The 22,761-nt window shown below is 47.7% G+C and overlaps 2 protein-coding genes and 1 pseudogene across 2 annotated transcripts; 1 reads left to right on the top strand and 2 right to left on the bottom strand.

Moving 5' to 3' along the window:
- Window positions 1–3,472: 3,472 nt before the first annotated feature.
- Window positions 3,473–4,560, top strand: LOC117561183 (annotated as a pseudogene).
- A 6,499-nt stretch (window positions 4,561–11,059) lies between these two features.
- LOC117561184 lies at window positions 11,060–12,148 on the bottom strand (the record flags this gene model as incomplete). Its single annotated transcript, XM_034238487.1, has 2 exons — window positions 11,060–11,836; window positions 12,032–12,148. Coding segments are annotated over 2 exons (894 nt in total), but the record flags the coding sequence as incomplete, so codon positions are not given.
- An 8,879-nt stretch (window positions 12,149–21,027) lies between these two features.
- On the bottom strand, window positions 21,028–22,038 carry LOC117561202 (putative nuclease HARBI1). The gene has a single exon (XM_034238501.1). It carries the CDS (start codon window positions 22,036–22,038, stop codon window positions 21,028–21,030), a length of 1,011 nt encoding a protein of 336 aa, XP_034094392.1.
- Between the last annotated feature and the right edge of the window lie 723 nt (window positions 22,039–22,761).

Genomic DNA, 22,761 nt, shown 5'->3' with positions numbered 1-22,761 from the left:
GCTTTTCCCTCTTCAAGCTACCTAACTTCACTCCTTCCACCTTTGAATTCCATGCCGTCACAGTAACCCATCTTTTACAATTAACCATTGTTGTTCTCCACCGTCCACCAGGTGCCTTGGGGGACTTCTTGGAGGAATTAGATAATCTCCTCTCACACATCTCTGAAACTGGCCCTCCCGCTGTACTTCTCGGAGACTTCAACCTCCAGACAGGGAAGATAGCTGAACTAACATCTCTTTTAACCGCCTTTGCTTTCTCACTGTCTCCATCCCCACCAACTCATAAAGCTGGCAATGTCCTTGATCTCATATTCTCAAGGAACTGCACTACTTCTAACCTCTCTGTAAACCCGCTCCACACATCTGATCACTTCTTCCTTTCATTCTCTCTACCCCTTTCAAAACATAACAAACTAATCTCTTCTCATCCTGCACCTGTCCGCCGTAACCTTCGTTACCTTTCCCCCTCTACCCTTGCCTCATCAGTTCTCTCAGCCCTCCCTTCCTCTGACTCGTTCCAACTCCTACCTCCAAACTCTGCTGCAGAAACTCTCCTCTCTACTCTCTCATCCTCTCTGGACTCTCTCTGTCCTCTCACATCTCAGCAGGCTCATCAATCCCCTCTGGCTCCCTGGCTAAATGACGCACTGCGTGCTAATAGAACCATCCTTCGGGCAGCAGAGCGGAAACGGTGGAAATCCAAACACCATGACGACCTCCTAACCTATCAAGCTCTCGAGCTCTCCTCTTTCTCTGCTTCAATCTCTCAGGCAAAAAGCACTTTCTTTCAAGATAAGATCCAATCCTCCTATTCCAATCCCAAAAAACTATTTTCCATCTTCTCCACCCTCTTGGACCCTCCCAAAGCCCCTCCCCCCTCCTCCCTTCTGTCAAGCGACTTTGTTAACCACTTTGAAAAAAAGGTTGATGATATTCGCTCTTCTTTTTCTACTTTACTCGTTACTTTACTCGTTAAGTTACTCGTTACTTTACTCGTTACTTTACTGGCAGGGCCGGCCCGCCCCTCCCTGCAGGCAGATCACGCAGACTGCTAAAGTTTCAAATGTTATCTTTAGTTCAGTTTCCATTGTCGCATAATACTGATCCAGATAGCTCCTGAATGTTTTCTTATCTGAACATGGCTGTCCTCTGTCTCCTGCTATCCGTATATTTTGTGCAGTCTATCTCTGCTCACGCTGTTGCGTCGGCGTGTTCTCCTGCGTGTTGGCCATGTGTTGCACTGGAACCAGACACCGCAAAGACTTCAGCGGAGCACGTACGAACTGCACATGCGTGAGTGGCAATAAATCTCCTTACCAGCAGGCGGCGGTAGTGTGTATTCGTCATTCAAAACAGGCAACAACCGGAAAACAGAGAAGAAGAACAGACTACAATAGCTGTGCGTTAGCTTCACCTTAGCATGTGTTCTTTGCAGGTGTTTGTTGAGGTTTGATTATGACTGATTTTAGTAAGTAACGAAGTAACGCGTGTCGGGGCAATGTTAGTAACTGTAGTGTGATTACTGAATTACAAAAGTAGCGCGTTACACTACTCCGTTACCGACAAAAGTAATATTATTACAGTAACGCGTTACTTTGTAACTTCGTTACTTTGTAACGCGTTACACCCAACTCTGGTCACCAGACCCTCCTTTCACCCACACACTGACCTCCTTTTCCCCTCTCTCTCCAAGTGAGGTTCTTACCCTCATTACCTCTGCCCGCCCTACCACCTGTCCTCTGGACCCTATCCCTTCAAACCTCCTTCAGACTATCGCTCCTGATATTCTACCGTTTCTCACCCATTTCATCAACACTTCTCTAACTTCTGGTCACTTTCCAAACAGTCTCAAGGAGGCAAGAGTAAACCCTCTCCTAAAGAAACCCACTCTCAACCCGTCTGATGTTATAAACCAGTGACCACCAACTGGCGGCCCGCGGGCCACATCCGGCCCGCCAGACATTCTCATCCGGCCCGCACGACAGGGGTGACTGCGGCGTGGTTACTGTGTGCAGTACCGGAGTCCAACAGAGAGGCAGCAGCTGCGGGACAGTAAACTGCGTACTGCAAAACCTTACCTGCCTTGAAGAAGAAGTGATCCTTCGTTGTGAAGAGTCTGGTTTGTGCGCTCCGCACCACAGCAGCAGCCCCGCTGCGACAGAGTCCAACAGAGAGGCAGGAGCTGCGGGACAGTAGCCTAGAAGCAAGGTTGGGTTGTAACGGAATACATGTAACGGCGTTATGTAATCAGAATACAAAAATCAAGTAGGCTAACTGTATTCAGCTGGCGTTACATTTGAAAAAACGAGTAATCTGATTACAGTTACTTTCGTAAACCTGAAGTGAATACATTTTGGAATACTTATTGGAATTATTGGTGAAAAAATGTCCCCACAAAATGTAATATTCATTACCGGCAGAACTGTGTGCACACTGCACAGCGCTGCAGCATGTCTGTGAGCGAGAGAGAGATGCAGCGCGTCTGTGAGGCCCCGCCCCCGCACGCAGATGAGAGAGAGAGATCTCTTTTAAAATATATTGAAAGTTAGAAACGGAGATGGTTAGATAAAATGTGCAAGATAACGTTTATGTAGAATTTATTTATTGTCGAAATGATGACATTTCATAACGGGATCAAATCAAAGTGAATGGCCTGCTGCTGCTGAATGCATGGGTCAAGTGACTGGAAAACGTTTTAAAAGTTATAACATCGTTTCAGATAATAAATAATAATGATAATTCATTCTATTTAGGGGCGCCTTTCAAAGCACCCAAGGACACCTTACAATTCATAACATATTCTAAGGAAAGGTTTTAAGTCAGTACAAATAATGCAGTCCGGGTGATGTTTTTGATGTGTGGTGCAGATGAGAGGGAGCTGTCCAGAATGACACCAAGATGTTGTGTTTGAGTTCTTGATAAGCCATTAAAACAGTAAAATACGTGTCTCCTGTTCACCAAAACATACCCATCTGTTATGGAAAAAGAAAGTATTCTAAAAGTAATCTGAATATGTTAAAGTAGACCCGATTCCAACGTTTAAGACACGTAACTGTAACTGTATTCTGATTACTTTCAGAGCCATGTATTCAGTATTTAGTAACTGATTACAGAACACTCAATACCCCCCCCCCCCCCCCCCGGTCTACAACTTCAAAATTCTGGACTATATAAAAATCGCTGGCCCGCAATAGTATCTATTGGATAAATGTTGGCCCTTGGACAAATGTAGTTGGTGATCCCTGTTATAAACTATAGGCCTGTCTCTCTCCTCCCGTTCCTGTCTAAAACACTTGAACGCGCTGTCTTTAAACAACTCTCCTGTTATCTCCATCAGAACAACCTTCTGGATCCGCACCAGTCTGGTTTCAAGGCATGTCACTCCACAGAAACTGCCCTCCTTGCTGTCACTGAGGAACTGCACACGGCTAAAGCAGCCTCCCTCTCCTCCGTCATCATCCTTTTGGACCTGTCTGCTGCATTCGACACGGTGAATCATCAGATCCTCTTCGCACTCTCCAAGAACTTGGAGTTTCAGGCTCTGCACTTTCCCTCATCACCTCATACCTCAAAGACCGCACCTACAGGGTTACTTGGAGAGGGTCGGAGTCCGACCCTTGTCAATTAACTAAAGGGGTCCCTCAGGGCTCTGTTCTTGGTCCCCTCCTCTTCTCCTTGTACACAAACTCGCTCGGATCTGCCATTATCCCGCATGGTTTTTCATACCACTGCTACGCTGACGACACCCAATTAATTCTGTCCTTTCCCCGCTCAGAGACCCAGGTCGTCGTACGCATCTCTGCTTGTCTAGCTGACATCTCTCAGTGGATGTCTGCTCACCACCTCAAGCTCAACCTTGACAAGACTGAACTGCTTTTCCTTCCGGGAAAAGATTGTCCCACTCTTGACCTAACAATCAACATCGGCACCTCTGTTGTTTCCCCGACTCAGACTGCAAGGAATCTGGGTGTGATCCTAGATAACAACCTGTCCTTCACTGCAAACATAGCTGCTACAACCCACTGCTGCAGATACACGCTTTACAACATCAGGAGGATACGTCCCCAGCTGACCCAGAAAGCGACGCAGGTTCTTGTCCAGACTCTCGTCATCTCACGCCTAGACTACTGCAACTCCCTCCTGGCTGGTCTACCTGCATGTGCCATCCGACCTCTGCAGCTCATCCAGAATGCAGCGGCTCGTCTGGTCTTCAACCTTCCTAAATTCTCCCACACCACGCCGCTCCTCCGCTCCCTTCACTGGCTTCCGGTAACTACTAGAATCCACTTCAAGACAATGGTACTTGCGTACCATGCTGCGAATGGATCTGGCCCTTCCTACATCCAGGACATGGTTAAACCGTACACCCCAGCACGTGCACTCCGCTCTGCATCAACCAAACAGCTCGCTGCACCCTCGCTGCGAAGGGGACCCAAGTTCCCATCAGCAAAAACACGTGGGTTTGCTATCCTGGCTCCAAAATGGTGGAATGAGCTCCCCATTGACATCAGGACAGCAGATAGCTTACACACCTTCCGGCGCAGACTGAAAACTCATCTCTTTCGACTCCACTTCGAGCGATATAACTATTAACAAAGCACTTATATACTAATAAAGGAATGGCTTACCTAAAGCCATTTGAGTAGCACTTGGAATGTTTTTGCTCTATGAAACCTGATGTACTTATATGATTCTGTTTTCTTCAAGTTTGTATTTTGTTGGTCGAACGCACTTATTGTAAGTCGCTTTGGATAAAAGCGTCAGCTAAATGCAATGTAATGTAATAATGTAAAAGTACGAGCTGACTTCCTGACCTTGCGTTTTTTAGAGGTCCTTTGGAGGCTCCATGGACCTCCAAACGCCAGGCCAGACCCCAAGAAAGGGTCAGAGGCTCGAGACAAGGTTTCAGGGCTGCTTGTAAAAGTTTTAAGCCACTCAGGCAACGAGCTCCTGAGCCAGGGCTTGCGAGCAACCTCCTGGCTTGCCTCCTTCAAAGCAGCCTCTTTAGCCCGTCTGGATGAGGCTGCCAACCAAGTATAAAACATGTACTCTAGGGCCTGTTGAGCCAACGAAAAAATAAACTGCTGAGTCCATTACTGGTTGGTTCATTCTGTCAGGGTGCGTGGAAAAGGTAAGACCCAAAAGCAGTATTAAAAAAAAGCGAGCTTTAATTTACAAAAAAGCCGATGACAAAAGAAAACAAGAGACAAAGTTAGCATTACCAAAAACAGGGGAGCACGAGTACAGATGTAGCACCTCATTTCAGACAGTTTGAAACGCGAGGGCCGTGGCCGGCATGGGGTCTGCCCTCGCTCAAGGGAAAACCTCCAGCGTGACTTGAGACCGCCCCCTTGATAAATAAATGTAATTATAATGAAGCCAGCTGCAATGGATCATTGATCCACCAGTGGGGTTCCACACTGGAGCTCATGTGAAATAAACTCTGATACAGTATGGTAGATTTATGTCTGGTAGGCTACTACTGTATAGCGGATCTTTGTTAAGATCCATATGTCACGGATAGGATCATACTCTGTGCTAAATAAGAGACATGTAATCATTTAGGCTACAAAACATCACCATGTTTTTATTTAACAAAATAATGTTGGTTAGTTCACAACTACTGTACAAAAAACATCAGGAAGCCCGCCGGCTCCAAAAACGAATGGGAGGAAATGCTCTCAATTTTTAATTCCTAACCATCTTCACCACGATCATTTATGTTTATGTTCGCCGAATTTACATGAAAGCACTGACAAATATGAATATACTGTAGTCAACTTCATTACAACGTTATTAATGTGCCTAAACTCAGTAATTCACTAAAAATATTTATATTTTAATGGAGCTTCGTCAGGCAGATCAGGGTCCCGACGCGTAGCGGAGGGATCTTGATCTGGATGAAGGGTGTTATTTTCCCCATAATGACCAAGTCGCTGCACATTATCCCGCTTATTACATGGCCACATTCTCAACAAAGTAACGACATGACTCCCAATATTAATTGAAATGCTTTTATGGATTTAGAAAATGTTTTTATTGATATAAAAAATAGTTGTATGTATTGATTTAAATTGACATGCATCCGCTAAGAAAAAGAGTCCGTTGTTACCGTTTTTTAAACAGTCTGAATGAAACGGCAGCTCTCAGCTGTGTGTTTACACACCTAATGGCCCATCAGGCACAGTTCTATTTCGTATAAGGCTTCGCCCTCTAAGGCTATCGCTATTGGGTAATCCCTCTGCACGTGTGCAGCACTGACATACTTAATCCACGCCCACCTATGACGTTGGCCCCACCTACGGACTCACTTCCATATAAATATGAAGTAGTCCCTACAATCTGCTCCCACTTTTCTTCAGCACTCTGTTGCAGAAGCACTGTATAGGCACAAGCTATTTTCAGAGCTGTTTACTAGAAAGCAAACATTTCCCCCTGGCCCCATCCTACCTCTCCTCCGGACGGGGGAGACAGGGCGGGGCTCGGTGTTAGCCGACATATGAGTTACGACCGGCTGTGGCTGGCTCGCTCCAGGGAGGAAGCGGCTTTACACAGACGATACAGGTGAGTCCTGCCGGGATTGGTGCTTGCTTTTTTCTCTTTGAAAGTCATCACATAACGGCATTGTAATACACGGTTCGGTTGCATTAAATATTACATATCTGCCGTAGTTCTCTATTTATAGAGCCCTGATGAGAAGACTTCTAGACAAACATGAGGAACTGCCGCCAACACTGAAAACGTGACATGGATCATAAATATATCAGCCATTAAACAACATCTTACATTTCTTTTCACACAATACGTCTCCTTGCAGTATCAACACTAATTCGGCTGGGTTAGGGTTAGGGTTAACCCTAACCCTAACCACAGTTGATATAAAGGGACACCTAGTGGTTAAAGCATGTTATTGAATTTCATTATTTTTATTATTAGATATTAATAGGATCCCTATAAAGTATATTCATTACTCGTTATTCTCTACTAATAGTTAATTAAAGACTGTATATAATGACTATTTTGCACATCCCTTTCAAGATTTCAAGATTTTCTAAGGTTTATTGACATATCATATACACAAATGGTGTAGTTATGCAATGAATGAAAAACTTTGTGTATACCTCCAGCAATGTTAACTATGTTGAAGCACTTATTTTAACTGATATTATACATATGTATTATACTCTTATATAAGATGTATGTAGATAGTATAAGAAATGTGCAGAATACGACAGTTTAATGGTGGAGGTACACACATATTGATAGATGTCTTACTGTTGAGGAACCTGCGACCAAAGTTTTTCATCTTGTCAGGTATTGAACAATCAATAAATAAAGAACACAGAATTATTAAAACACATAATTTGTGTGATTATACTAAATGATTTACAAATAAACACCACTGCATATTTACAACTGTTACACATGCTGATGTAACGCAAATGTTTCCAACTTGGGATCAATAAAGTATATCTTATCTTAAGATGATCGATGGCTACTGCCATATTTGCAAAATGTGCCTCTGAACCTTGACAAGTGCATGTTTCAGGCTTATCAATTAACAACAGGAGGGGTCACAAACATAAGACCAGCTGTTAAATAAAGCTCTTCTGACCTTAGCTGGCATGTGGGTAATGCTAGGGGCACAAGCAATTTTCACCCATTTATTAATTATATGTTTTACATTTGAGTGTTTCCTATCCCCTAAACCTCCAGGGATGTACACCGTTTAATACTGGCCACTTCTTATTATGGGAAATACGAAAACGTCTTTTAAACCAACAACTCCCAGTTGAGACGTGCCATAGAACATGTTGCGAAACACAATAGCCAGCATGTGTAGTTCTGCGGACGGGGTGGGGGAGGGGGGGACGGGGTGGACCCGTTCAAATCCAGTTTTGGACAGTCTGCCGTGGTTCCATCCCATTTCAAGTGCTGTTCGGCGCTCGGCACACTCTCCAATCACAGAGCTTGAGGACTATCACGGGGTTTGTCAAGCGAAGCGGAGAGAATACTTACTTCCGGGTGTAATATTCTGTAAAGCAAATGAGCTGCTCCGACCCTCGGTCCTCCAACTTGTGTTTACTAATCAAACAAATAAATAAACACAAGGATAATTAATGTATGTGTTATTGTTGAGTAAATGGAGAATTGCACAGGGGAAAATAACGTATCTCTGCCACAATTTTAGATGCGGATTTTGTTAAACTAATACATTTGCGCTGTGGACCAACACTATACATTGACGGGGAAGGGGGTAGCAATAAAGATAACACCATTAAACAGTTACACAACATAACAGAAAAAATATCGATAGCAGCGTCCCTAGCAACCACCTTGGTGACAATGAAAACGTTGTATAGACACAATTTCCTGAAGTAATCTTCCTAATAACTAGCAAACTAAAGATCATGTGCATCCACTGCACACATAATCTGAAATAACAACTCATATTTCTCGCATCAAATGACATAAAAATGCATTTTAATGGACAAACTAACTTTAAAATAGGCATTTTACACCCAGAATAAAACGAAGTTCGGCCATGTTTTTTTTTTCTGCAGGGAGAAATGTGAAGATCACGTGACATAGACGCCAGCTATTGGAAATGAATGGTGAAAAAAAACGTAGGGATTTTACAATTCAGAGGCGTTTTTGTAGAAATACTACGTCCTACGTTGTGGACCAACGTAGTTATTACACGTTTTTTTGTGAGACTGGGTTGGGTCTAGTGTTAATTTCGTCAGCTATTTTTTTATTTAGTTTTAGTCTTAGTCCTGTGTTAAATTTCCTTTTTAGTTTTAGTCATATTTAGTCACCTTCATCCTGTTTTTATTTAGTCAAGTTTTAGTCGACTAAAAGTCTGAGCAATTTAGTCTTATTTTAGTCGACTAAAACAGTAAACATTTTAGTCAAGATTTAGTCGACTAAAAGTCTGAGCATTTTAGTCTTATTTTAGTCAAAGAAAACTAATTATTTTAGTCTACTTTTGTCAATGAAAACGGTTGAGTCTTTTTTTAGTCATCAGATTATATAGAACATTTCAGTCAAACTGGTCTCGCCAAAACCAATAATTTGCCATTTTAGTCAAACGTATTTCACAATAAGATTATATCTTGTCCTTATTTGATGAAAAACACAGGTTGAATGATTAAGAAGCTTTGCAGAGAGTATCTGGTCAGGTTTGTGGTGTTTTTACCAGCTGTGTTATGGCCACATTGCTTCCCTTCTGATAAAACAATGCATACGCTTTTTTTCTCCGCCTCATTGTAGCGAAAATGGGCCCAAATATCACATCGTTTCTTTCTCCCAAGCAGTGGTGGCTTTAGACTTTTTCGTTGTCAGTCATTTTGACGGACAGGATCGTAACATTTCCGTCATAATCCATCATTATTATCTTTGAGTGAGACGTGACGTGAGAGGACGCTGGCGTTGCTTGTTCGCCGCTTCTCCGTCTGCGTTTTAACTTCTCTTGCCTTGAAAAAAAGTGTTCGATTTGACTGCTGGATCATATATAGCCTACTGTTCTGTCATAACTGTGTGATGATCGCGTTGTTCAGTTTTTCATCCGGCTACTCACCATTTCTGTGGATCAGCTGTCTGGGGCTAGCTACCTGTCAGCTGTTAGCATCGACAGCCGCCGAATCCCGTTTTCCCCTGGGTTTTTGGCTCGGACTTCCACCTCTCTCGCCACCTGGATTATCCCTAAACCGGATTGACTGTTGCCTCGAGGGCCGAACTGTCCGTGAGTTAGCTCCAATCATTGCACCGCGGAGTGCTGTTGCCCGAGGCTCGGTAGCTAGCCGGTTAGCTGCTGTGGATATGGTGCTTCAATACTCCGCTCTCCAACTTCTCCAACTTCGGAGTTTTTTCAGCTCTGCTGCACCAGTCTGCCTGGATGCCATCAGATCATCAGGACTCTTGCAGCGCCCCCGCTACATACACAGATCATCCCGCTACAAATGTATTCACACAAATTCTAGTATTCCTGTGGTACAATCGGCTCTGTACTTCCGTGTTGCCTGTCGACGTCATATAAACACACGTCACGTGCGCACCAGCTGTCTGAAGCCCCTGGCCTGCTCTGACAGTAGCACTCCTCCTGTCTCCTCTGCAGCCACCTTCATGCTGCTCAATACCCGCTCCCTCAATAATAAAGCATTACTCATCCATGACATCATCATTGATAAGAAACTTGATTTCTTATGTTTAACAGAGACATGGCAGAACCAGCAGGATTTCTTCGCTCTCAACCAAGCTACTCCCCCAGGCTATATTTACCTCCATAAACCTCGCTCCACGGGCCGCGGCGGCGGGCTGGCTGTTATCCACCGAGCAGGTATCAGGGTCAGGGAGATTCCCTCTCCCAATATCACATCATTTGAGTGTATTACATTCTCGCTCTCCGGATCACCTCTACTCCAGGTTGCCCTGATTTACCGCCCCCCCAAAGCTTCCACCACCTTCATGTCCGAGCTGAGTGAGCTTCTGTCCTCTCTCTGCTCTAAATCACCTTCCACCTATCTGCTGGGAGATTTTAACATCCACGTCGACTCCTCCAGCTGTAGCTTTGCCACAGAATTTCTGTCACTTCTGGACTGCCTCAACATAACACAGCATGTCCAGGGCCCCACCCACTCCAAAGGTCACACGCTGGATCTAGTCTGCTCCACTGGTGCCCCCCCCTCTCATCTGCAGCGCCTAGACATGGCAGTATCAGACCACCATGCCATCATCTTCACCATCCCCATCCCCCTGCCCAAGCAGCGCCCCAGGCGCACAATCACCTTCAGAGACACCAAATCAGTGAGTGCATCAGCCCTATCAGACATTACATTACATTACATTGCATTTAGCTGACGCTTTTGTCCAAAGCGACTTACAATAAGTACATTCGACCAGGAAGACACAACCTTGAAGAAAACAGAATCATATAAGTATATCAGGTTTCATAGAGCCAAACATTTCAAGTGCTACTCAACTGGCTTTAGGTAATCCAGTCCTTTATTGGTATAAAAGTGCTTCGTTAATCGTTCTAATGCTCGAAGTGGAGTCGAAAGAGATGAGTTTTCAGTTTGCGCCGGAAGATGTGCAAGCTATCTGCCGTCCTGATGTCAATGGGGAGCTCATTCCACCATCTTGGAGCCAGGATAGCAAACCCACGTGTTTTCGCCGATGGGAACTTGGGTCCCCCTCGCAGCGAGGGCGCAACGAGTCGTTTGGCTGATGCAGAGCGTAGTGCACGCGCTGGGGTGTACGGTTTAACCATGTCCTGGATGTAGGAAGGGCCAGATCCATTCGCAGCACGGTAAGCAAGTACCAGTGTCTTGAAGTGGATTCTAGCAGTTACCGGAAGCCAGTGAAGGGAGCGGAGGAGCGGAGTGGTGTGGGAGAATTTAGGAAGGTTGAAAACCAGACGAGCCGCTGCATTCTGGATGAGCTGCAGAGGTCGGATGGCACATGCAGGTAGACCAGCCAGGAGGGAGTTGCAGTAGTCTAGGCGTGAGATGACGAGAGCCTGGACCAGAACCTGAGTCGCTTTCTGAGTCAGCTGGGGACGTATCTTCCTGATGTTGTAAAGCGTGTATCTGCAGCAGCGGGTTGTAGCAGCGATGTTTGCAGTGAAGGACAGGTTGTTATCTAGGATCACACCCAGATTCCTTGCAGTCTGAGTCGGGGAAACAACTGAGGTGCCGATGTTGATTGACAGGTCAAGAGTTGGACAATCTTTTCCCGGGAGGAAGAGCAGCTCAGTCTTGTCAAGGTTGAGTTTGAGGTGGTGAGCAGACATCCACTGAGAGATGTCAGCTAGACAAGCAGAGATGCGTGCGACGACCTGGGTCTCTGAGCGGGGAAAGGACAGAATTAATTGGGTGTCGTCAGCGTAGCAGTGGTAAGAAAAACCATGCGGGCTAATGACTGATCCGAGCGAGTTTGTGTACAAGGAGAAGAGGAGGGGACCAAGAACAGAGCCCTGAGGGACCCCCGTAGTTAATTGACAAGGGTCGGACTCAGACCCTCTCCAAGTCACCCTGTAGGTACGGTCTTTCAGGTATGAGGTGAGGAGGGAAAGTGCAGGGCCAGAAACTCCAAGTTTTTGGAGAGTGCGAAGGAGGATCTGATGATTCACCGTGTCGAATGCAGCAGACAGGTCCAACAGGATGATGACAGAGGAGAGGGATGCAGTTTTGGCAGTGTGCAGTTCCTCCGTGACAGCAATGAGAGCAGTTTCTGTGGAGTGACCTGCCTTGAAACCAGACTGGTGCGGATCCAGAAGGTTGTTCTGATTGAGATAACAGGAGAGTTGTTTAAAGACAGCGCGTTCAAGTGATTTAGACAGGAACGGGAGGAGAGAGACAGGCCTGTAGTTTATAACATCAGACGGGTTGAGAGTGGGTTTCTTTAGGAGAGGGTTTACTCTTGCCTCCTTGAGACTGTTTGGAAAGTGACCAGAAGTTAGAGAAGTGGTGATGAAATGGGTGAGAAACGGTAGAATATCAGGAGCGATAGTCTGAAGGAGGTTTGAAGGGATAGGGTCCAGAGGACAGGTGGTAGGGCGGGCAGAGGTAATGAGGGTAAGAACCTCACTTGGAGAGAGAGGGGAAAAGGAGGTTAGTGTGTTGGTGGAAGGAAGGTCTGGTGACCCAGCGGTGAGTAAAGGTGAGTCAGAAAAAGAAGAGCGAATATCATTAACCTTTTTTTCAAAGTGGGTAACAAAGTCGCTTGACAGAAGTGAGGAGGGGGGAGGAGCTTTTGGAGGGTCCAAGAGGGTGGAGAAGATGGAAAATAGTTTTTTAGGATTGGAATAGGAAGATTGGATCTTATCTTGAAAGAAAGTGCTTTTTGCCTGAGAGATCGAAGCAGAGAAAGAGGAGAGGAGAGCTTGATAGGTTAGGAGGTCGTCACGGTGTTTGGATTTCCACCATTTCCGCTCTGCTGCCCTAAGGACGGTTCTATTAGCACGCAGTGCATCATTTAGCCAGGGAGCCGGAGGGGACTGACGAGCCTGCCGAGATGTCAGAGGACAGAGCGAGTCCAGAGTGGATGAGAGAGTAGAGAGGAGAGTTTCTGCAGCAGAGTTTGGAGGCAGTAGTTGGAACGAATCAGAGGAAGGGAGGGCTGAGAGCACCGACGAGGCAAAGGTAGAGGGAGAGAGGGAGCGAAGGTTACGGCGGACAAGTGTAGGATGGGAAGAGATTAGTTTGTTATGTTTGGAAAGGGATAGAGAGAATGAAATGAAGAAGTGATCGGATGTGTGGAGCGGGTTTACAGAGAGGTTAGAAGTAGCGCAGTTCCTTGAGAATATGAGATCAAGGACATTGCCAGCTTTATGAGTCGGTGGGGACGGAGAGAGTGAGAAAGCAAAGGCGGTTAACAGAGATGTTAGTTCGTCTATCTTCCCCATCTGGAGGTTGAAGTCTCCGAGAAGTACAGCGGGAGGGCCAGTTTCAGGGATGTGTGAGAGGAGATGATCTAATTCCTCCAAGAAGTCCCCCAAGGCGCCTGGTGGACGGTAGAGAACAACAATGGTTTAACTGTATAGGATGGGTTACTGTGACGGCATGGAACTCAAAGGTGGAAGGAGTAAAGTTAGGTAGCTTGAAGAGGGAAAAGCTCCATTTGGGAGAGAGCAGGAGACCAGTGCCACCTCCTCTGCCAGTGGGTCTGGGTGTATGGGAGAAGGAATATGCAGTGGAGAGAGCTGCTGGGGTGGATGTGTTGGATGGAGTAATCCAGGTCTCAGTGAGAGCAAGGAAATCCAGAGACTGCAGGGAGGTGTAGCCAGAGATGAAGTCAGCCTTAGGAACAGCTGACTGGCAGTTCCACAGGCCACCTGAAACTAGATGTTGGATCTCAGTGGAGCACGTGGGATAGACGAGAGCAGGCCGGTTATATCGATTAGGAGATACACGGGGCCAGTGATAATTGCGAGAAGACACATGAACAGGAATGGAGAAAATACACATGATTATAGCATGAGGGGCTAAACAACAAAAGTAAAAATTAAAAACGCCAACGATACTTAGCTCAATCAAAGTAGGATTTGCCTCCTCTTTGCCTCCCTCGTGACTCCCGTAGGACTCTAATGTCTTTGTCAGTCTTACTCCCGTAGGACTCTAATGTCTTTGTCAGTCTTAGCCTGTCTGCCGCTGAAGCTGCCGCTCCAGGAAAGAGCTACCCGAAATGGACGCCTGATTGCTCAGTTCTCACAGCTGAAGTTAATTAGTTAACTATCTACAGCTGATGGGCGACAATAGACTGGCCCTGCCTATGTTAATAATGCAGGCTTGAGTGCTGAGAGCTGTAAAGCAGGTTTCGCCTGAGCAGATCTGAGATTTAAAATCTCTCAAAAGCGATTTAGCCGTTTTAGCTACAGTAACAATTATACAGAGTCGAATAAATGAAACCGAGAAGTCTAATTAAACAAGAATATAACTTACAGTGGTTGCTGCGTCAATAGGTAATGTTGTCACCGGGTCCAGATGCACACTCCTCATAACCCACATGGCCCCGGCTCTCTCCGACACCTCGCCGGACGTGTTGGTGGCCCGCTACAACACTGCCCTCTCTCTCAGCCTGGACTCTCTGGCTCCCCTCAGAAGCTGGACGGTGTCTTTTCTCCGCCCGGCACCATGGTTCACCTCTGATCTTCGCACAATGAAGCAAACTGGTCGTCGGTTGGAGCGGCTTTCCAGACGAACTGGCCTCACCGTCCACCGTATGGCCCTGGTGGACCATGTAAGGTCCTACAAGGAGGCTCTCTCCAAGACCAAGACCGCCTACTACTCCTCCCTCATCACCTCACAACAAAATCACCCCAGATCCTTATTCTCCACCATCAACCGACTGCTCCGCCCCCTCCCTGTCACGCACACTGCTGAAGCTCCTGACCTCTGCTCCAAATTCCTCAACTTTTTTCAGGCTAAGGTGATCTCCATTCATCAACAACTCCTGGTGCCCGCCCCCTCCCCCTCTCTGCACTGGCCCCTGACACAGAAATGCACACTCCCGGCTCAACCCCTCAATCCCCAATGCTCTCTCTCCTCCTTCTCCCCAGTGGATGTTCCACTGGTCTCGAAGCTGGTGACCAATGCTAAGGCCTCCACCTGCTCCCTTGACCCCATGCCCACGGTGCTGGTCAAGGCCTGCCTTCCCACCCTCTGCCCCATCATAACAGACATCATCAACTCCTCTCTGTCATCTGGTATAGTTCCCTCCTGCTTCAAAACCGCCTCCATCACTCCCATCCTCAAGAAGCCTGGTTTGGACCCTGAGGAGCTGAACAACTACCGACCGATCTCCAACCTTCCTTTCCTTAGCAAAACCTTGGAAAGAGCAGTCGACGCCCAGCTTCATCAACATCTGTCCAACCATGAGCTCTACGAACCCCTACAGTCAGCCTACAGAGCACATCACAGCACAGAGACCGCCCTCCTCAAGATCACTAATGACCTCCTTCTCGCTGCTGACTCCGGACAAATCAGTATTCTCATCCTCCTCGACCTCTCTGCTGCTTTTGACACTGTTTCTCATACAGTCCTCCTGAAATGCCTCTCTAACAACCTTGGCATCACTGGCACAGCTCTGTCATGGTTTCAGTCCTATCTATCAACCAGGTCTCAGTTTGTTAGCATCAGCGGCTCATCCTCCCCCTCGGCCCCAGTCAACCATGGTGTCCCCCAAGGCTCCGTGCTTGGTCCCCTACTTTTCACCATTTACATGCTCCCCCTTGGCCAGATCATACGTCAATTCGGTCTCAATTTCCACTGCTACGCTGACGACACTCAGCTCTATCTCACCATCCGCCCAGCTCCCTCCACAGTGTTTGGTCAACTGTCTCCACGCCATAAAAACCTGGATGACAGCAAATCTACTCAAACTCAACAGTAAGAAGACTGAGCTCATGGTTGTGGCCCCCAAAGCACTGCTCCGGAAGGTTGGGGATCTCCTCCTCCACATTGACGGCTGTTCCATCTCCCCGTCTCCCGAAGTCCGTAACCTGGGTGTCATCCTTGACTCCACTCTCTCATTTCAGTCACACATCAAATCCGTCACTAAGTCTGCCTTCTATCACCTCAGGAACATCTCCCGTCTACGACCATCACTCTCTGATTCCGTGGCCGAGACCCTCATTCATGCATTCGTCTCCTCCCGGTTGGATTACTGCAACGGAGTCCTGTTCGGGGTTCCCAGTAAAGCCCTGGACAGGCTCCAGTATGTGCAGAACTCGGCTGCCAGGGTGCTCACTCACACCAAGCCCTGGCAGCACATCACCCCCACCCTGATCCACCTACACTGGCTCCCAGTCAAGTACCGTATCACCTATAAACTCCTTCTTCTGACTTACAAATCCCTCCATGCCCTCGCCCCCCAATACCTGTCTGACCTTCTCCGCTACCACACTCCATCCCGGAAGCTAAGATCATCTGGACAGGATCTCCTCTCCACCCCCCGCACCAGGTTGCGGACTTTTGGTGACAGAGCCTTCAGTGTGGCATCCCCCACCCTCTGGAACTCTCTCCCCCCCGAAATCCGCAGCGCCCCAACCCTGGACATTTTGAAAAAAGCCCTCAAAACGCACCTTTTTACCAAGGCTTTCGCCACTGTATAGTTAGTTTAATAGGTTTATTGTCCAGTTTACGAGCCTTCTCCTAAACAGAGACAGGATGAGAGCCGGTGTGAGATGCAGCGTGTGGAGGCCCCCTCGCAGCTTTTCGGTCAGGGCCCCTCTTGGGTTGCTTCATGGGCAACGGCGGCGAGGGCTCTGACGTGGCTCGTCACCATGACAACCACAGCACATCCAGAGCATGTCGCGCGCTCTCAGAATATTACTCAGAGTGGCGACGCGTGTGTTCGATGGACAGATGGATAATAATAAGCAGCTAGGCCCACCGGGTCAGCCGGCTGCCCCTGACCTGTCGGTTATAGGCAGCATGGCTCGCTGCATACATCGGCTGTCTTTAAAACCTATTGGTTTTTAGGCAGCTCGGTTTTTCTCCTCTGTCCCAAACCTACCTCCTACACACGGTCGTAATGAGCCCACGAGTGCCATTATTACAGTGAGGACAGCACTGCACACAGCTCCGCTCATCCCTTAGGGGTGTTGAGCGTGAACGCACCACGCACCTGGCGTGGCTCGTCACCATGACAACCACAGCACATCCAGAGCAGGTTGGCACGCTGAGTGGCGGCGCGTGTGTTCAATGGACAGATGGAAGATAATATGCAGCCCGGGCCGGGCTCGAGGGCGAAGACCGCGGCTCTCAGGGGGCCGGGCTCGAGGGTGAAGACCGCGGCTCTCAGGGGGCCGGGCTCGAGGGTGAAGATCAGACAGTTCCGGAGGCCGGGCAGAACCCGGTGTCGGCCGAACAGGAACCGGAGCCGGCGGGACAGGTGATGGCGGGGTCTCCAACGGAACAGGACAAGGGGTTGGCAGGACCCCCGGCAGAAGAGTTGTCAGCGGGACCCCCAGCGGGACTGGACATGGAGCTGGCAGGACCCCCAGCGGAACCTCCAACGGGACAGGACACAGGGTTGGCAGGACCCCCGGCAGGAGAGTAGTCGGCGGGGCCTTCAACGGCACAGGACATAGGATTGGCAGGAACCCCGGCAGGAGAGTAGACGGCGGGACCTCCAACAGGACAGGACAAAGGGTTGGCAGGACCCCCGGCAGGAGAGTAGACGGCGGGACCTCCAACGGGACAGGACATAGGGTTGGCAGGACCCCCGGCAGGAGAGTAGTCGGCGGGGCCTCCAACGGGACAGGACATAGGGTTGGCAGGACCCCCGGCAGGAGAGTAGTCGGCGGGGCCTCCAACGAGACAGGACAAGGAGCTGGCAGGACCCCCGGCAGGAGAGTAGACGGCGGGACCTCCAACGGGACAGGACAAAGGGTTGGCAGGACCCCCAGCGGAACCTCCAATGGTACTTGAGTAGGGACTTGAGTGGGAACTCGAGAGGAAACTTGAGAGTTGACTTGAGAGGGGACTTGAGAGGGAACTTGAGAAGGGACTAGAGAAGTGACTAAAGGAGGGACTGGAGATGGGACTAGAGAAGGGACTTGAGAAGGGACTAGAGAAGGGACTAGAGAAGTGACCTGAGGAGGGACTAGGGAAGGGACTAGAGAAGGGAGTAGAGGGGGAACTCGAGAAGAGACTAGAGAGGGGACCAGAGAAGGGACTTGAGATGGGACTAGAGTTGGTACCTGAGAAGTGACTAGAGAAGTGACTAGAGGTGGGACTGGAGAAGGGACTAGAGAAGGGACTAGAGAAGTGACTTGTGAAGGGACTTGGGATGGGACTATGGCAGCTGGGGCAAGAGCTGGGTCTGGAACCATGGCTACGGGGGCCGGAATTGAAGCCAGAATCATGGCTGTAAGGTCCGGTTCTGGAGCCGGAAACATGGCTGTAAGGTCCGGTTCTGGAGCCGGAAACATGGCTGAATGGGCCGGCCCTGGAGCCGGAATTGAAGCCAGAATCATGGCTGTAAGGTCCGGTTCTGAAGCCGGAAAACATGGCTGTAAGGTCCGGTTCTGGAGCCGGAAACATGGCTGAATGGGCCGGCTCTGGAGCCGGAATTGAAGCCAGAATCATGGCTGTAAGGTCCGGTTCTGAAGCCGGAAACATGGCTGTAAGGTCCGGTTCTGGAGCCGGAAACATGTCTGAATGGGCCGGCTCTGGAGCCGGAATTGAAGCCAGAATCATGGCTGTAAGGTCCGGTTCTGAAGCTGGAAACATGGCTGTAAGGTCCGGTTCTGGAGCCGGAAACATGGCTGTAAGGTCCGGTTCTGGAGCCGGAAACATGGCTCTATGGGCCGGCTCTGGAGCCGAATCCATGGCTGCCGGGACCGGTTCTGGAGCAAGGACCATGGCTGCTGGAGCCAGAACTGGGTCTGTAACCATGGCTGCTGGGGGCTGAACTGGTTCTGGAACCATGGCCTTTTGGGCTCGTGCTGCTAACCTGGCCTTGCGACTCCTCTTAGGAGCCGTTTGGAGGCTCCGTGGACCTCCAAAAGCCAGACGAGTACCAGTGAATGGCTCCTGGACTGTAGCAAACACTGGGTGAGAAGCAGGGGCTGACGCCAGACGGACCACACCGATGCGTGTGGTATCAAAAAGGGAATCTGGAGACCTGGGTCTATCAGGATCGGGAAAACAAACCGTGAGGTAATCCAAAAGCCAGGCCGGTAAGAATTTAACCAAATCTTGATTCCTCAGCGTAAGGTGGACTGCATCTGCCAGAGCAGCATCGCACTGCTGAACCCTGACCGCTCCTATCCATCGATGAGCACAGTCAGACAAAGAAAAGGTATAATCCACTAGTTCCTGCTCAAAAGGATCTGCTGGGCCCATATGCTTTTATGCTGCTGTATTGCCTTGTCGGTTCGATTAAATTGTGTTCCGTTTTTGTTTTAGCTGTTTTAACTTTTAAATGCACTGTAAGGCGACCTTGGGTGTCCTGAAAGGCGCCTCGAAATAAAACGTATTATTATTATTATTATATCGTGGTTGGTTCGTTCTGTTACGGTGAGTGAAGCAGGCAGGACCCAAATGCAGAAACAACTGAAAATACCATTATTTCAAGGATATGGCACACGGAAAATCAGAACACTCCCTGGTGAACACAGTCACAGACAAACGACGAACCAACACTGAACACAGGAAGAGACAAGACTAAATACAGGGAGGGGTAATCACAAAACGAGAAACAGCCGGGCAGGGGAGGAGAAACACAAGGGCCACAGGTGAACACAATCAGACAACTAGACACACCAGGGAAACTAACGACAGGAGGAAAAACACAGGGAAAGGGACCAGACAATATACCAAGAGGAAAACATGACAGGGAGAAGAGAAAAACACCCAAAACAAGACATACAAAACGTGACATAACACAATAATCGTAACAACGCTGGAGATTTGGGTATTTGTAGAGCCTTTTTATTCCAGTATACGTTACTTTTTGAGCAGCAGCCTAGTACTTATCACACAGATGGGGCTAGGGTAGCATATGTAATGAGTCTGTTGAGGGGGAGGGCTTTAGATTGGGCTACAGCTGTTAGGGAGAGCCAGCCACACATTTGCTGGTCATATGATACTTTCATTTCCGAAATGAAAAAAGTTTTTGATCACCCGGTACGGGGGAGGGACGCTTCCAGACGCCTTCTTTCTCTCCGGCAGGGCTCCCGTAGTTTAGCCGAATTTTCAGTTGAGTTTAGAACAGTTGCTTCCGACTCACGCTGGAATAACGAGTCATTGCAGGATGTTTTTCTTCAGGGGCTGAACAAAGCAATTAAAGACGAGCTAGCTGCTAGGGATGATCCAGTTAGCTTGGATAATTTAATTGCTACAGCCATCAAGATTGATAATCGCCTCAGAGAGAGACGTAGGGATAGGAATAGCCACTACCCCAATCTCCAGATCTTTCCCGACTCCTTACTCGGTCTCATCCCCTGGGCCCAAGAGTTCAAAACTTTTAATCCCTATCTGATCAGATCAGATTTATCTTTTGGGGAGTTCAAAACCAAAAAACACGATTAGGATCACTTTGATATCTGATCAGATCAGGAAATCCAATCCAAGCTTTAATCTGGATCAAATCTTCAAAACGGGTAGTTCAAACCGACAACACAGGATTGGGATCAATTTGATCCCAAAAAACTGGATTATCCTGATCCCACCAGAGGGGTGGATTTCCAGTGGATTACCAGAGCAAAATGTACTGTACAATTTATTTTAAAATATGTTTCAATTTAAATTAGATGGCAAAGTTTGTTAACTGAAATAATACACAATTTTTAGCCTTCAATGGGAAATACATTTGATTTTTCCATTTTTTGCTCACGTTTGTGGTGGCCTATTTTGTTTTCAACCAAATGTTGATGACATAAATGTTTATGCTCATAAAAGTATCACAACAAAGATTGTCAATCACAAATGTAATTTAGATTAAATTAAAAATATCTTCAACAAAAAAAAGTCCATCATCTATCATCACCTTTCAAAAGTAATTGCAGACAATAGCATCTCACCTTGCACTACCACTCAGTCTCTCATTTAGAGGGAAATCCATAGGTGGGCCTAGATCATCAGCAGGTGCGAGGGGCTCTGGGGGATCATCGATGTCAGAGAGGGGGACTCTGCGATGGACAGCGATATTGTGTAGCACAATACAAGCCAGTGTTATTTGGCATGCTCCTTGGGGTTCCACTCTCAGATAGTTGAGGCATGCAAAACGCCTCTTCAGTACTCCATTCAAGCGCTCAATGGCACACCTTGTTCTTCCATGGGCATTGTTGTAGCGCATCTGTGAAGGAGTGTTGGCCGTGGGAAAAGGTGTCATCACCCATGGTAGGAGTGGGTCGGCACTGTCGGCTAATATAACTTCATCCGGCCTGTTGGTTTGGAATTCAGTGAACAACCGGCTCTCTCTGAAGATACGTGCATCGTGGACTGACCCAGGCCATCTCACAACACAGTTGGTGATGGCAAGGTCAGCATCTCCCACAAGTTGCACATTGATGCTGTGCCTCCCTTTCCTGTTGACATATTCCCACTCCCTCTGACGAGGTGCTTGAATATGTACATGGGTGTGGTCGATTACCCCAATGGTATTGGGCATGTCTCCCAGAAGAAAAAACTTCTGCTTCACTTTGGCAATCTGGCCATCAGTGGGAAAAGTCACAAAGTGATCCAGCAGGCGAGCCAGTGCATCAGACACAGCTGTCACCACTTCACCCACTGTTGTCCTGTGGACTCCCATGCTGTCAGCTATGACCTCATAGAATGTTCCACATGCATAAAAGCGCAGGGTAATGAGGACCTGTTCCTCTACAGTCAGAGCATGACTCCGCAAGGTTCTGCACTGCAGTTGTGGCCTGACCAGATCAGCAATGTAGTTGATGTCATCAAGTCCAAATTGAAAACGATTGTACAGTTCTTCTGTTGTGTACTGTTGGAGAGGTTTGGGGCGCTCGGTGTGGACCCTTTGGCGGTAACCTCTCCTTCCAGCATGGAAGATGTGAACAATCCCTGCCATGACTGTGTTCTGACTGTTGTTTCAGTCAGTAGGCCTACATCAGTCTCTGAATAACAACTAATTGCAAATACACACCTGGAATGAATGTCCAGATTGGTTAGGGCCTGTGGTTAATTATGTAATTAATAGCAAGGCCAGACCTATAAAACTAATTGCTGACCTGACCAAACCATTGAGTTGGAAAGATGGACAAAAAGGGGCCTGATTTTACATCTGCTGAGACCCATGCACTGCTGCTGGGTGTAAGGAACAATTATGACTCCATAGTTGGTAGCTTTAACAGAGAGGGTGGAGCGACTAAAGTAAAGAGCGGAATATGGATGGAAGTTACAGACAATGTGAATGCCACAGGATCTGGACACAAGAGGACGGTGGACCAAGTAAGGTTGAGGTGGAAGAATTTGAAGCAGCAAGCTACCAAAGACCACAGCCAGGCTAAAAACCCACAGACGGGTAACAAACCACATACAAGGGGACAATACACAGATGTGGTACTTGATATCATTGGTGGTCAGCAGTCACAATCTTTACATGGAATACCAAACGTTGTACTGGATGGTGAGTCGCAGGTATGTGTGATTGTATACTTGTTCCTATAGAACTACAATTATTATCTTGTATAATTGTTATTTTCATAGTACTACAATGGCTATATATCTTACATAGCATCCTAGTACTACAATTTTCCAGGTTGCATGCTTGTGATCATCTTATTAAGGGGTA

Source organism: Gymnodraco acuticeps, unplaced genomic scaffold, assembly GCF_902827175.1.
Source record: "Gymnodraco acuticeps unplaced genomic scaffold, fGymAcu1.1, whole genome shotgun sequence".
NCBI classification, from domain to species: domain Eukaryota; kingdom Metazoa; phylum Chordata; class Actinopteri; order Perciformes; family Bathydraconidae; genus Gymnodraco; species Gymnodraco acuticeps.
This window is presented reverse-complemented; position numbering and strand designations above follow the sequence as displayed.